This window comes from Aethalodelphis obliquidens, unplaced genomic scaffold (assembly GCF_003676395.1).
Source record: "Aethalodelphis obliquidens isolate GAN/ISIS:26980383/991018 unplaced genomic scaffold, ASM367639v1 scaffold4, whole genome shotgun sequence".
NCBI classification, from domain to species: domain Eukaryota; kingdom Metazoa; phylum Chordata; class Mammalia; order Artiodactyla; family Delphinidae; genus Aethalodelphis; species Aethalodelphis obliquidens.
This window is the reverse complement of record NW_020837948.1, coordinates 41412645-41427638: the sequence shown is the minus strand read 5'-3', so window position 1 is coordinate 41427638 and position 14994 is coordinate 41412645. Positions and strand designations below refer to the sequence as shown.

The following is a 14994-nucleotide window of genomic DNA, read 5'->3' as shown; positions in this document are numbered from 1 at the left end:
CCCGGAGCCATCATGCTCCCTAATTTCAAACTATATTACAAACCTATAGTTATTAAAACAGTATGGTATTGGCATAAAAACAGATGACATAGATCAATAGAAGAGAATAGAGAGCCCAGAAATAAGCCCATGTATATATGGTCAATTAATTTTTTTTTTTATAAATTTATTTTTGGCTGCATTGGGTCTTTGTTGCTGTGCATGGCTTTCTTTGTTGCTGTGCATTTGTGGTGAGCAGGGGCTACTTTTATTACAGTGTGTGGGCTTCTCATTGCAGTGGCTTTTCTTGTTGCGGAGCACAGGCTCTAGGTGCGTGGGCTCTAGAGTACAGGCTCAGTGGTTGTGGCACACAGGCTTAGTTGCTCCGCGGCATGTGGGATCATCCCGGACCAGGGCTCAAACCTGTGTCTCCTGCATTGGCAGGCGGATTCTTAACCACTGCACCACCAGGGAAGTCCCTGGTCAATTAATTTACAACAAAGGAGCCAAGCGTATACAATGGGGAAAGGACGGTCTCCTCATGAAATGATGTTGGGAAAATTGGACTGGCACAAGCAAAAGAATGAAGCTGGACCATTATCTTATACCGCTTACAAAAATTATTACTCAAAACGGACTAAATCTTGAATGTTAAGACCTGAAACCACGAAACTCCTAGAAGAAACTATAGGTGATAACAAAAGTAAAAATAAGTGGGACTGCGTCAAACTAAAAAGCTTCTGCACAGCAAAGAAAACCATCAACAAAATGAAAAGGCAACCTACAGAATGGGAGAAAATATTTGCAAATCATATCTGATAAGGGGCTAATATCCAAAATATATTAAAAACTTATACAACTCAACTGTCAAAAACAATTAAAAAATGGGCAGAGGATCTGAATAGACATTTTTCCAAAGAAGACAGATGGCCAACGGATACATGAAAAGATGCTCAATATCACTAATCATCAGGGAAATGCAAATCCAAACCACAATGAGATATCACCTCACACCTGTCAGAATAGCTGTATCATCAAAAAGTCTATAAATAACAAATGTTGGGGAGGGTGTGGAGAAAAGGGACCCCTTGTGAACTGCTGGTGGGAATGTAAGTCGGTACAACCACTACAGAAAAAGGTATGGAGGGTCCTCAAAAAATTAAAAATAAAACTACCACTATGTTCCTGTAATTTCACTTCTGGGTATTTATCTGAAGAAAACAAAAACACTAATTCAAAAATACATGTGCACCCCCATGTTCATTCAGCATTATTTATAATAGCAAAGACATGGAACCAACCTAAGTGTCCGTTGACGGGTGAATGGGTAAAAATGTTGTGGTATACATATGCACAGTGGAATATTATTCAGCCATAAAAAAGTTTGAAATCTTCCCATTTGTGATAACATGCATTGACCTCAAGGGCATTCATTATACTAAGTGAAATACGTCAGACAGAGAAAGACACATACTGCATATGATTTCACTTATATGTGGAATCCTTAAATAAAAACAAAAATCAAGCTCATAGATACAGAGAACAGCCTGGTGGTTACCAGAGGCGGAGGAGTGGGAGGTGGGTAAGGGAGTCAAAAGGTACAAATTTCCAGCAATAAAATGTCATGGGGATCTAATGTACAGCATGGTGACTATAGTTAATACTGTATTGCACATTTGAAAGTGGCTAAAAGAGTAGATCTTAAAAGTTCTCATCACAAGAAAGAATGTTTCCATTTCTATATTTCTGGCATTGAGATTTATAGAAACCAATTTTCCTTTTAAATTGTAAGAAATTTAAATTTAAGGCTTGCAAAAGATGCTACTGTGATTGACTTGGATCACTTCTTGGATTAAAATGGCCAAGAACCATTAAAAATGAGCCAAACCTACCCATGCTAAATTACTCAACAGTGAATCCTCTGTGCTACCTGAAGAGCAAATGTGGATGAGGGGCAAATACAGATGAATTTGGAGCTATTATACAAAAAAAAAAAAAACGCAAATTTAATGAGGTAGAAATGTCAAAATAATGTATAAAACTAGAAGTACCTATTCTACATATTCTATGGAATAATGTAGAATTTCAATTGGATAAGTCTACTGTTTTAAATTTATATTGTACTTAATAAATTACCAAGCATATTCACATAAAAATACATAAATAAACAGCTTTTTATGAAATCAGAGTGGTAAAAACTGGGTCACAAACTGGAGCATCTTGGCTCTTCAGGGAGTTGAGCAGAATAAACCAATGCAATTATGATTTGGTCCCTGTCTCCCCATGTGAGACTCATGTCTTAAATTTCTATTTAATATTTCAGCAATCACCTACCACTAAAGGAATACTGTTTTGTTTTATTTTATTTGATGAAACAAGAGACCCAAACACATTCTCTGCAAATTACGTTTAAGACAGCTTGCCAGTGAGGCCAACCCAGATTACACAGCCAGATGTCTGCCGTGGGCTCCAGTTTCTGAGAACCTGGGGAAAGGAAACCCGAAGTTCCCCACCTATCACAACTGAGATGGCAGGTCTGACCCTAAGTAGGTTAGAGGTAATAAACTGCCACACCCAACGCCCTACCAATAAAACAGCAGCCGTTTTAAATATCAGAGGAAGGAATGAAAGAGCATACAATAGCGACGCAAGAACATGGTGGAAATGCCTCTTCCCTTGTCTAGTGAAAGCACTTAGTTGAAACTGCTTCTTTAAATTATAGAAATTAAGGCAGGAAAACATAATCACCCTTCCCTTCACCCTCCACTCCCTACCCAAGAGGTAAATGTAAGGATAGTGATGATAGGGGCAAGAGGGCTTGCTGAAGATATGACAAGATACGCCAAAAAGAATAGCGAGGTAAGGATTTGTAAACTGGAGGGCTTGGAGACATCAGACCCTTTTTCATTTTATTCCAGGATATTTCTTTAAAAGCCTTAAGAGAACAAAACATTCCTTTTCATCTTTTTGCTTTCAGTGTAAGCACATGTGTTCTGAAATTAAAACCCATTTTGGTTCTTGGCATTTTGTATAAGTTTAGCAATCTCGGGTGTATGCAGTCCAGGGGCAAGTAGAGAATTCTACTCCTACCCAGTCTTGTTTATATATGTATATATGTGTGTGTATATATATATATATATATATATATATAATTAATGTAGTTTTATATGTTAGTTGATCTTGGAGACTGAAAATTAAGTTTTCCAAACAAAGAATTGTGTCAGATAAGAGAAAGAAAAAAAACCCAAAAAACCCCCAAACTATGAAGAATGCTGAAAGTACCACCTAAGTATAGTCTAGGTACATAGGAACTGTTAGCATGAAGCATAATTGCATTAGAAATTAGGACCCCCAAATATCACCTTTAAAGTGGGTTTTTACAGAAGCATTCTTGTTTAGTACACATAAAGCAGGGTTTTTTGTTCCCAAGCAGCCTGCCAATGCCAAGGACCCTTTTCCTGCTTCCTTAAAGGTGACCTCTTAAACAGGCAGCCATATATAGTACCATGTTTACGGACATTTCCGTAAGATGAAGTACACAGCACAAAAGCATATTGTCCTAAATGCACCATATGGATCAAAATGCCTCTGTTTATGTATAAATGGTGGAAATAAATCAGAGTGATATCTAGACAAAGCTACACTTTGATATATGAAGAATCTGCACAACTACATGTTTATAGTATGATGGAGCCTATGGTGCCAGATAAGAAAAATGCATTTGCAGATAGACCTAAATCTTTATACTCTTGTGATTTTTAACTGACCTGTCTCTTTTCATCATGGAGTAGCTTCATGACCATAAATATAGGGAACTACTGACAGTATAACTCATCCCTTAAAAATAGTTTTTTCTTAGCAGCTGTGACAGTTAAAAAAAAAAAAAAGGCTTTACTTACCCCAGACAAGGACAATGTATCTCAGCGGAATGAAGTACAGGATGACTGTGAACGCACAGAGGGCTACAATGGCCAGCCAGCTTAAGAATGGGATGGTCCAGTTGAAAGTACTGAATGAGAAATTAATACATCAGCAATCTGAGCACTTCATACTTTTTTCAAAGATGAAAATAAATGTGATTCTGATTCAAAATCTGGACTAAGGATCTAGTAAAGACTGTATTTCTCACTGGAATAGATTCCAATTGTAATAGGCTATCAGAAGATACAGGTTAGTCATAATCTGCTCAACTTCATGAACACAGGGCCCAGGTAAAGGGTGTTGACACCAACCTCTCCAGATTGTCCCAGGTGACTTAAGGGTCTAAGGTCATCACACTACTTGGGTGACTCCTCATGGTTTAAAAATCTTTTTCTACTTCTAAAACTAGTACTGAATCTTGTTTTCTCCAAATTTTCATAGAGGAGAATGCCCCTGGGCCTACCATTCTTTCTTCTATGAACTCTCACACAAGATTAACCACATTGGAAATAAAATGTTGCCAACGATTGTCCATAGATCTAAATCTTACATGGTTGTGTAAATCTTCAGAACTTTAGAAATCCTTAGAGGAATACTCACTTCCCACTTCAGTTATGTTTCAAATGGAATTAGAAGTCAGGAAGAGGGAATTGTGTAAAAATTCACCTGCCATCATAGCCCTCTTCCCAGAAATACATAATTAAGAAATAAAGTCAACATTACCTACTATTCTCCCTACCTTGTTGATAGCAAAGGAGAACATGGCACATGATAGATTTGTTGGGAAGACCAAAAAGGGAGTATAAGCTGGAAAAGGGTGGGTTATAACAGGGCCTGGCTGATGGCTCTGCAGTGTTTCCACACTGCTGGTGACTAATAATGTAGAGGGTCAGGGAAGGAAGCAAGACGGAGTACTGACAATGATATAACATCAGAACAAAGAACAAAAATGGGATCAATGAACAGAAGGACAGGAAGTTACAAAAGAGACAGTACTAAGATGGGAAGGACTTTAATGAGACAAAAAGAAAGATCAAGACAGAAGGCAAATGGAACGTGGAAAAACTGGGATATTTTTAGGCTTTTTGTGTAGAACATCTATTGTGAGTCTGGTAGTTTCTAAGAGAGAGTGACAAAATTATAAAGTAAACAGAACCATTCCACGGAGCCTTCGAGGTTGGGTATATAATCATATCTCCATTTATAGGCATACCATTGCCTTGAAGTTCAGCCTCCAAAGAGGAACTAACATATCTTGCTGATTGACTCTTTAGCATAATTTAATGAAAAAAAAAAAACCAAAGAAGGTAGCGAATCCGTGTTCAAAGCCTAGATTCTGCTATGTGACTTTAGGTGGTAAACCTCTCTAAGCGTCAACCTTCCCGGTTATAAAATGGGGACAGTTTTTATTGTATCCAGGAAGACTGGTAGTGATGGCAACATGTTTATGTGAATCAAGATGAAGTTATTAGAGCCATTCAACTCTAGGAGTCTATAAAGTATGGCATTTCTTCTTATCAAGCAGTGAGAAGGGCCCCAAGACACTTCAAGAAAATATGAAATTGTACATGATATGGATAAATGTCAGTGTTTTTTTATTTCTTCTAATTTCCCAGTAATGGATGCTATGCTCACTTGGGCTGGGTTTTTCCAGGGAAGTTTTTGATCCAATAAAGGATGTTTCTCAAGAGATTTTCTCATGTACTGCCCTTCAGCCTAACACTTAAGAGTTATTCCTTAGCTTTGTGGCATATGGCTTGCTTTTTGTCTTTCTCTAGGTCAAATTCCTAAAAATGTTTTTTTTCTAGTAAGAAAGCCAAAGTTGGATCAATCTGGTTGTCTTGTTTTTAGTAACTCTTGGGGTCTGGCTTTGCTGTCGTGTTTTTTTATCTCCTATGGCCAGAGTGAGTCCTATAACTGTCACCAGGCAAAGAATCTTGCCTTCCCTCCTTCACTGACACCTGTAGTTCCCTTGCTTCTGCCCGCTTGTGGAGAGAACAGAAGGCTGAGGGTCTGTTTGCTCTCCTGTGGCTCAGCTCCGAGCCATCTATCACACCACTCTATGTGTGAGGGCACTGGCTCTTCACGCAGAAAACCCTCCCTCTGGGCACCCTCACTGAAGAACACCCTGTGTTCTTACTCCTCTTGGAAGGAAAAATGGCAAGGAATACCAGTGTAGCTTTTTTCCCAGGGGGAAAAAAGACTGCCCTTTTCTTTTTCCACAGTGCATTGTGGAATCTATATCTAGAATATGATCTTAAGAGATGCAATTCAAGAAAGTTCTGGAATGATTTAGTAACAAGATGTGGTAATTATGGAGGCTTTCATTTTGTACTTAAAGATTGCTTCTGTATCTGCTTTCTGGATAGATCCATTTTATCCCGCGTGACCCCAGGGGAGCTTCTCTCTTATAGTATTTGAAAGATTACTGTGCCGAAAAGATAGCTCCTACAAGACTCACTAGATCCTATGCGGTGTTCCTGTACCTCAGCCTGTACCTGCACCTCTGTCTATACCTTGGAAAGTTCACAAAATCCAGTTTTCCCCAAGCCTGGTCCACAGCCAGGATCTGGTCATTTCCTTCAACTGGCCATGGTCTTTTCCAGCCAAGCACCTGTCTGAGTCTCCTAACACCCAGAGTTACAAAGAAGCCTCTCCCCTTCAGGCATTCACAATCCTGACCTTAGAGTTGACCCAGGGTCTTCTGATATAAATGAGATGTTTCTGTCAGGTAATCAATACACAGTGTACCTCAGAGAAAGGACAATACTCAATAGGGAAATGCCCCATTTAGGACTTCACACTCTGCTTCTGCAGATAGGTTGTGGAGAACAAGGAAACATGCTTAGAGATGTAAATAACATGGAGAAGAAGAAAAGAGAAAAGATGTGGAAATCAGTCTTTAGAAGTCTGATACTGAATGTTGCTTAGAGGCACATTTGGGAGTGAGAAGGAGGCTGTTCTGTCTAATATGATACGAGAAAGTGGAAACTCAGCACCTATGCATATGTGGAAATGTGTTAAACAAAAAATTATACAAAATAAAATGCATTATGCCTTGAAACATGAAAGGCACCAGATGAATGACTCACACCTTTAGTTTAAATAATTTACTCCTTTCAATTTCTATGTATGCCCAAGGATCCAAATCTGCAGAACACTTTTGTTTATGAATAATAAACAATGAATAGATATATAAAACGAGGAAAATGTAGGCTTATCCAGATATACAGCACCCCTTCTTGAATAGATCATTTAGAAATCATTATGTAGGCCAATTTTCACATAGTTTAGTCGGTACGGGGCCTTAGAATATTTTTTACTAATAACTAATTATAAATCCACCTTACCATTTTTATAATTAAACAGTTGGTTTTAAAAATATATTAATAAAACTATTTGAAGTAAAATGCAAGTAATATGTTTCTTAATTTTACATCAGCTCTCAATGAAGCTCTGTTTCCTTGTTTAAAAGATTGTTTTTTAAATTATAAAAATTATGTATATTTTCTAAATGAGAAAGCATTAGTTTATTTCATCTATAATTATGATCTCAGCTATTTAAATATACAAAATTGAAAGCATATTTTTGCAGGGTGCTATATATAGTATGATTTTTTTTTAATTTAACTTTATTGATGAAATTATAACTCGACCAATAATAAACTGCAGGTGTGTCTTGATTACCTGAAATCCTCATTTAACTTGGTTTATTTTTTTTCTATCACAATTTCATATTCTGTGTAAGAACAAAGTCTCACTGTGAAAATGTGCTAAAATTTAGGACGGTGTTATTTCTTCAAAGCTACAAGTATGACTTCTTTCCAACCAGTATGTTCTAAATTTCAAGGAGGAAATTGACAGAACTTTCATAAAACCAAAGACAGGCAGAAACAAAGTAAATAATGATAAAACGGAGCAATAGATCACCCAGGAGTGTCCCCTGCCAGAAAGAATGTGGCAGTTCACCCTCTGAGAAACAAATGGACACTGTCCCACAGAACACCAGGGCTCACATGTCAGCATCACTCACTTCTTTATCCTTTCGCCAAAGGAAGCAACTTCATCTAGGATGTTCTGGACACTGATACATACTTCCTGGATGGCATAGATTTTATTTATAAATCCCTTTTTTTCGCTGTCCTAAAACACAATAAAAAAGAGAGAGATTCTATATGAGTAAAGGTATCCTTGAGGGCTTGAATTCTTTTAATTGTCCCACTCTTACATTTTTAAACTTAAATGAACTTCATTTTTGCATATATATAAATGGATACGTGAAGCCCATGAAATGTTTCGGATATGAAAGGAGGTAGAGGAGGAAGAGTACTCAGCATTATGGAGCTGTGCTAGTATAAGGGTGGCTGCAAAGCACAAGACTCAGATTCTGTTGCTCTTGCCCTGGCGAACAGAAACATTCCAGCCAGGGGGAGGGGAGGTATAAAGAGATCAGGTCTCAGAATGACCAAATGCGGAATCTGTGCTGACCCTGGACCTACCATGACGCGATACTCAGCAAACCCAGTTTCTTGGCCCCAGCACCCATACACCTAAGTTTGGTCTTGGCTCCAGATATTTTAATAGAAGGGAATGCTGGGTGCAAATGAGAAGACCTGTGAGCAATGAAAACTGCAAAAAAAAAATTTAAATAAAAAAATAACAAGGTCAACTGAAATCCAGTAAGTGGCCACCTCTAAACAGCACCTTAGGTAGATCAGATACACAGTTAGCCTGGCCCCGCCTCTTATGAATAATAGTCACATACTTCATGCTCTATTAGTCAGGGTTCTAACTAAACATCCCCCGCCCCCACACTTTGTACTTAATTCTTCATTTTAAAACTTGTGCTAGATTTAAGCAAAGCTGGTGTGTGCTCCAGGGAATGGATGGGTGAGGACTGAGCATAAAGCGCCCAGAGAGTGGTGTGAGCCTGGGAGAAATGGGCACATTTTGTAATTTTAGACCCAGAGGAAGAAACAGTGGTGCCCTTTCACGATAGAAAATTCTGCTTAGTAGCCTGGCATCACAGGCACTTGCCTAGGCTGTTTGGTGGAGACCATCCAACCCATGACTCCATTCCTCCATGCCAGCTTGAATCTCTATGGAAATGTAGATCCAATTTCATTACTTTAACTTCTTTTGAACACTTGCACACTGTGCCAGAACACTTGAGACCTCATGTGGCAGTCAGTGCTTGCTGAAAGCAGCCAGGAAGCTAGAATAATAATGTCGTCATGTTGCACATTTACATACTGACTTTCATTTTAGAAGAGTCTAAAGCACTTTGCACTGTGAACACTTGGCTGGGGCTGGCATCCTGCCACCTTAGAAACTGAGGGCAAGCAAATGACAGGTGTGTGGGCAGCCTCCAAGGACAACAGGGTACAGTGGGACTGAGGACACGGATGCCAGTTTTATAACATGATCTTTAGATACCAGTTACTTAGAGCCCTCATTTTAAATTTAATTCCCATGGGAGATATTGTCTACATTATTCATCTCACTTATACCAAAACGGACTGTAAGGCAATGAGGTAGATGAAATGCATAAGGCTCAGAGTACAGAGAACAATTATACACTCTCGGAGTCCCCACTGTCTTCAAAAGTTGCCCTTCACATGTCATTACAGACATGGGTGCATCAATTTCTTGTCTTTTTTCCCTCCCCAGTAATAAAATGCACTCATTTCACCTATGTAATTGTACATTTTACAATACAATGGATAACCAGTGGCTCCTTCTAGTTCCTTTCATAATTACAAAATTGGTCTGCTCTAATAATCTCCACAGCCTTCAATGTTCTCTCTCAAGCACCGGCTAAGTTCATTTTGTCTATGAAGTAAAGTGCTCTTACAAAATATTTTTCTACATGCAGAATAAATCAAGTTGGAGACAAAGCATGCAGATTATACAATGAAAGTTCACTGAGAATAATATCGTACCAGTTTGAAATTATGAGGTGAAAAATGTTTCTTTCACAATAGCAATAAAATATATAAAACACTTAGCCATACCTTAACAAGAAATGTACAGAATCTATATTAAGAAATTAGAGGTACTATGAGGTACTCTAATTAAGGTACTATGAGGTACTCTAATTAAGAAATTAGAGGTACTATTCTGCATTGGAATACTGAATATTAAAAGAATGTATTCTTTTTTTTTTTTTCAGTTGAACACAAAGGTTTAATGCAATGTCAAGCAAATCCTAATGTGTTTGGAGTGGAGTGAAATGGGGAGAACTTGATCAAGTGTTTTTAAAATTTATTTGCAAGAATAAATGAATACCTATAGCCAAGTAATGTTTGCAAGAGAGAAATAATGAGAAAACATTTATTGTACCAGATATTTAAGTAATTAAAATATGAAAGATAAGCATTGAAAGAGAGATCATTGTATGATAAAGCACCATCATAAATCTATCATAAAGAAGGAAGTATTACGTTACTGGGTAATTGTTTTAACTATTTGGGGAAAATTATATTAAATTCTGCCTTAATAAATTCTCAAACTTATTTGTGACAGCTCAAATCTACCCCAGCATCTACCTCAAACTGAGGTACCCCAAATATATACTATATTAATTTAAAAGCAAAAAGCTAAAAATGAATTATAAAAACAGAAAAAGATAGGTAATTTATTTACTGACCTTGGAATAGGAAAGAACTTTCTGAACATACAAGCAGTAGAGAAAATCACAAAGAAAAATAACTGGTAGTAAAAGTTAAATAACATTAAAAATTTACATCAAAAGTTATCATAAATTTAAAAGGCTAAGTGGGAAAAAAATTGCAACAAATATGACAAATGAAGGGATGGGATTACCAATATAGTCAATGAACATCTGAAACAATTTTCATTGCAGTTTTGTTTATAATAACAAAAAGAAAAATCACTAACATGGTGGGTAGAATTAATTATGTTACATACAAATGATAGACTATTAGGAAATCACAAAATATTGCTCAAAGACAGTGAAAATACTTATGATCTTATAGAAACGGAAAAGAATGGGAAGTAAATGTGATATGGAGTATAATTCTAACTTATTTTTGAAATGAGTAGGATGGAAATAGATGAAGGGAATGTGTCAAAATCTTAAAGATAATGGATGTTTACCTTCCTCATACCTTCCTGTAATATTCAAATTCTTTGCAATTAATATATTTTACTTTTATAATCAGGATAATCCCCTGATTTTCTCCAATATCATTGTTAAAGTAACATGGATAGAAGACATAAATGAATCAGTATTCACTAGGCATGATTTTACACGGTTTATCTATTTCTTCTTAATGTATGTTTTTGTATTCTAAATTATCTTTAGAAAGAAGTAGAATGTAAATAGATACTCATTAAGCACCATAAAGTGCTTTTCACACAGCTCATTCAATCCTCACAACCACCCTACAACACAGATATTTTTCTCCACTGTACAGGAGAGAAAACTGAGGCTCACGGAAAAGTGACACAGCTTGGATTAGGATTACAACCAGCCAACTCGAGTCTGTTCTCTGCACAATATACTATGTGACCTTCCCACTCTACCCAGGAAGATTTCAGTTCCTACCCAGGATCCCTGTGAGATAAACAAGAAGAAAAGATTTGCGAATGTTTAGAAATTTATTATCGCAAACACCATGATCAGCAAGAAAATGAAATCCAGAAAGTTGATTCAAAAATGGGAAGTGAAAAAAAAAAAAAAAAATGGGAAGTGGAAGATGTGTTAGAAACCACCAGATTTAATGTTAATAATGTCATGTGCATATATTAAATATGGGATTTTCATTAGTAACATGTCATTTCAGGTATCTACAAAGACTATTTTTAGTAGATTCTTTAAATCCAAGTACTGATGTTGATTATTGGCTCAAGAGTTTTTAAAAATCTGCTCACTTTTAATTTTCATTCTTTCTTCTGCACTCCCACCCTGTGCCCACTCCCCTCATCCCTGGCCACCACAGTCCAAAATAAAACAGTCTGGAGTGTTGGCAAAGTTTTCAAGTGCTTTGGGATAAAATTTTTATCTTAACATCTCTTTCATCAAATTCTATATTCCTCCACTGTGGTCTCCAACCAATGAAGTAATTACTGTTTATATACAGTATATGACCCAAAACTGCAATGGGTAGTGGAATTGCTCTGTGTTGCATTCCAATATTTCACACTTTTTTCACTAATGTTCAATACTTTATTAGTAGAGAATAAATTGGTACATTTCTTTTATTGTCGTTTTTGCTTTCCTTTATAAACCAGCTTGGATGAAAGAAATATCATAGGGTAGTTAATCATACAAAGGCTTGGTAGTGACAGTGTTTTTTTTTAATGCATTATGAAGGTTTCTTTTGAAGATGTAAAAAGAAAATTACCCATAAAAAAGAACTATAACTATAAATCTGAAAATGTGAGATTTATATGGTACAAGTTTTTCTAATAATTCCATATAATTTCTTAAAATCTTGTTATTTTAAATAGTCCACAAAATATCAATAACTGCACACTTGAAATACAGTGATTCTTTCATATCACCTATTTTACTATCCTGTATCTCAACAGAAAGTTAACTAGATTTTTCCAAAGAAATATCTACTTCCTAGCTGTGAGATATTTAGGAACCTCTTAAAGACGTGAAGGATCAATATACACTCCTTACATATTTGGGGAATCCTGTTCATTGACTTTCAAACCAAAATGACAAGTGCTCCCATTCACTGATTCGGTTCCAAATGGGAACGAGAAGCCAATGTGATAGGTGTCAGGGTATGTGTACTGTGGGGTTGGGGTCTTCGTGCATCCAGCTGCATCCTGCCACAGTCACTGATGCCAAAGAGGTCACTGTCAGCCCTGTTGACATCATAGAAAATGAATCTCTTGGACACCTGTGCTGTATTGATCACAGCAGGTATACAGAACATGTTTGCTCAAAATATTGATGTTACAAAATTAACGTTATTTCACTTTCTTTCTAGGTTGAGAGTGTCTTAAGAGTGTTAAGGGAGAGAGCTATTAAGTCTTACATCAGGATGAGCATAAAACGGAACTGTCCCAGGAAACCAGAGCATATGTTCACCTTACTGAGGATTTCACAGAAGAGGCATGCAAATTTGCACCCCAAAGAGCTAATCTGGATCATAACTCTGCTTTTCCTTTAAAGTCTTGCTGTGTAACCTCTGGCAAAGGGGAACAGTCAGACTGATATCTGCTGAGACATAACTGTTCTAGTTTACTGTTGACTACAGCTCTTCTGTGAGCAAACTGAACCTCACAGAGCACGAAGTGTACATTGTGTTTGGAATATGTTTAGGGTTCACATGATTTATCTTTTATGCTAAAGATGGTTTTTGTGCACTGCTTTCTTACTTCACTCAGTAAAATGCCCTGCAATACAGACTTCCTCTCAGATCTATGCTTCTAACCTATGGAAATAGTAGACATGAGGTATAGATTGAATAAAGGTACACAAAGTAGTGAAATGTTTTCTCTGTGCCAATATTCCTTCTTTTTCAGATATAGAAAACTACCCTTCAGCCTGAAATCTAGAGCACTGAAATTCTCCCAGAGAGCAACTTAACAACTCACAGAGACTCTTGACTACTGAATCTTATCTCAGTGTCTTACACAGTTTTTATGATACCAAATCTTACCCAGGTTACTGGGTGCCTTGGCTTTTCCTGATATTAACCTTGAAAATAGGAACACTCCATTGAAACATTAAAGGATTCTGAGATATGGTTAAGGTTAAGAAGACAGATGGAGACCATTTAAAGACAGTATATTTTCTCTTAAAAAATAAAACAGTTCTCAAAACATTTACATTTCAGGGTTATAAAGAGGACTAAGTTAAATAAGATAAGCCATGTAGAGCTCTTAGTACAATGCCTGGTACAAATAACTATTATTATTATTAGTAGTAGTAGTAATAAAACTATGTATACAATTCCTTATTAAGAGAATTCAAATTATTTTTATCTATTTTTGCTCATATTAAAAACAAAATTTCGAAATATTAGAGAGAATTCCTAAATATATGAAACCTTTTAGGCATGTTTAGTTTTGCCCCAGATGACTTAGTGTTAACTTGTCAGTTTCCATTTTAGAAAATGGTATTAGATTCTTTATAATGTTACATTGAGAAGACTTTTTTTCCCCTTCTCCTGACTCTACACATTTTTTTATCCAGAATGAGTATTTACCTCATCTTAATTTTTTGCTTCCTCTGTTCAAGGTACTAAGCTTTTCAGTACTCATTTTCTACAGTACAATTTTTCAGCACATTTAGTTGTGCCTTGCCCCATTAATTTAATGTTATGCTTTTTGCATGGAACTTTAAAGGTGATTGTAAAATGACAAAAATTTGGAAAGAGGTATCCCCTGGGCTAGGCAATGTAAACAACAGGCATTTAAAAATGGCAGCTAGCACTCTTAAGGTTATGATGAAAGCCAGGAAAGAAAGCATGGAAGGAAAGGAAGGGAAAAGAAAGGGAGGAAAGAAGGAAGGAAGGAAGGAAGGAAGGAAGGAAGGAAGGAAGGAAGGAAGGAAGGGAGAGAAAGAAAGAAAAAAAAGAAAGGGAAAGGAAGAGGAAGGGAGGGAGGAAGGGGAAGGAAAAGAAGAAAGAAGGGAAGGAAGGGAAGGGAGGAAGGAAAGAAGGAGATAAAAGGAAGAAAGAGCAAAAAGGGAGAGGAGGAAACTGAGGGAAAGAGAAAGTGGAAGGGGGAGAGGAAAACCTGAAGAGGAGACACCCCATGGGATAGAAGGAGGAGGGGGAGGAGATGGAGAGAGTCTGGGAGGTGAACATGAGGAAGGGAAGGAACATATCTTCTAACAGAAACGAAAATGACTTGAAGCCAAGGCAAAAATAAAACTTGCTGACTACTCATGTTAATTTCTAATTAAGCAAAAATAATTATTTGTAAAAGGCTATACATAGGGCTTCCCTGGTGGCGCAGTGGTTGAGGGTCCGCCTGCTGATGCAGGGGACACGGGTTCGTGCCCTGGTCCAGGAAGATCCCACATGCCGCAAAGTGGCTGGGCCCGTGAGCCATGGCCGCTGAGCCTGCGCATCCGGAGCCTGTGCTCCGCAACGGGAGAGGCCA

General features: G+C 37.2%; 1 protein-coding gene and 1 long non-coding RNA gene across 6 annotated transcripts in view; one reads left to right on the top strand and one right to left on the bottom strand.

Moving 5' to 3' along the window:
- Positions 1-14341, top strand: part of LOC113617328 (uncharacterized) — a 30625-nt gene extending 16284 nt beyond the window's left edge. Inside the window, exon 6 of the long non-coding RNA XR_003431586.1 lies at positions 12870-14341. This is a non-coding gene — a long non-coding RNA (uncharacterized LOC113617328). The remainder of the gene's footprint in view (positions 1-12869) is intronic.
- MCTP1 (multiple C2 and transmembrane domain containing 1) overlaps positions 1-14994 on the bottom strand; it is a 361361-nt gene that overhangs the window by 12075 nt on the left and 334292 nt on the right. For all 5 annotated transcript variants that reach the window (XM_027100597.1, XM_027100599.1, XM_027100600.1 and 2 more), the window contains 2 exons: positions 7934-8043; positions 3879-3988 (listed from right to left, as the gene is read on the bottom strand). In XM_027100597.1, coding sequence (XP_026956398.1) covers positions 3879-3988; positions 7934-8043 — 220 coding nt within the window. The remainder of the gene's footprint in view (positions 1-3878; positions 3989-7933; positions 8044-14994) is intronic.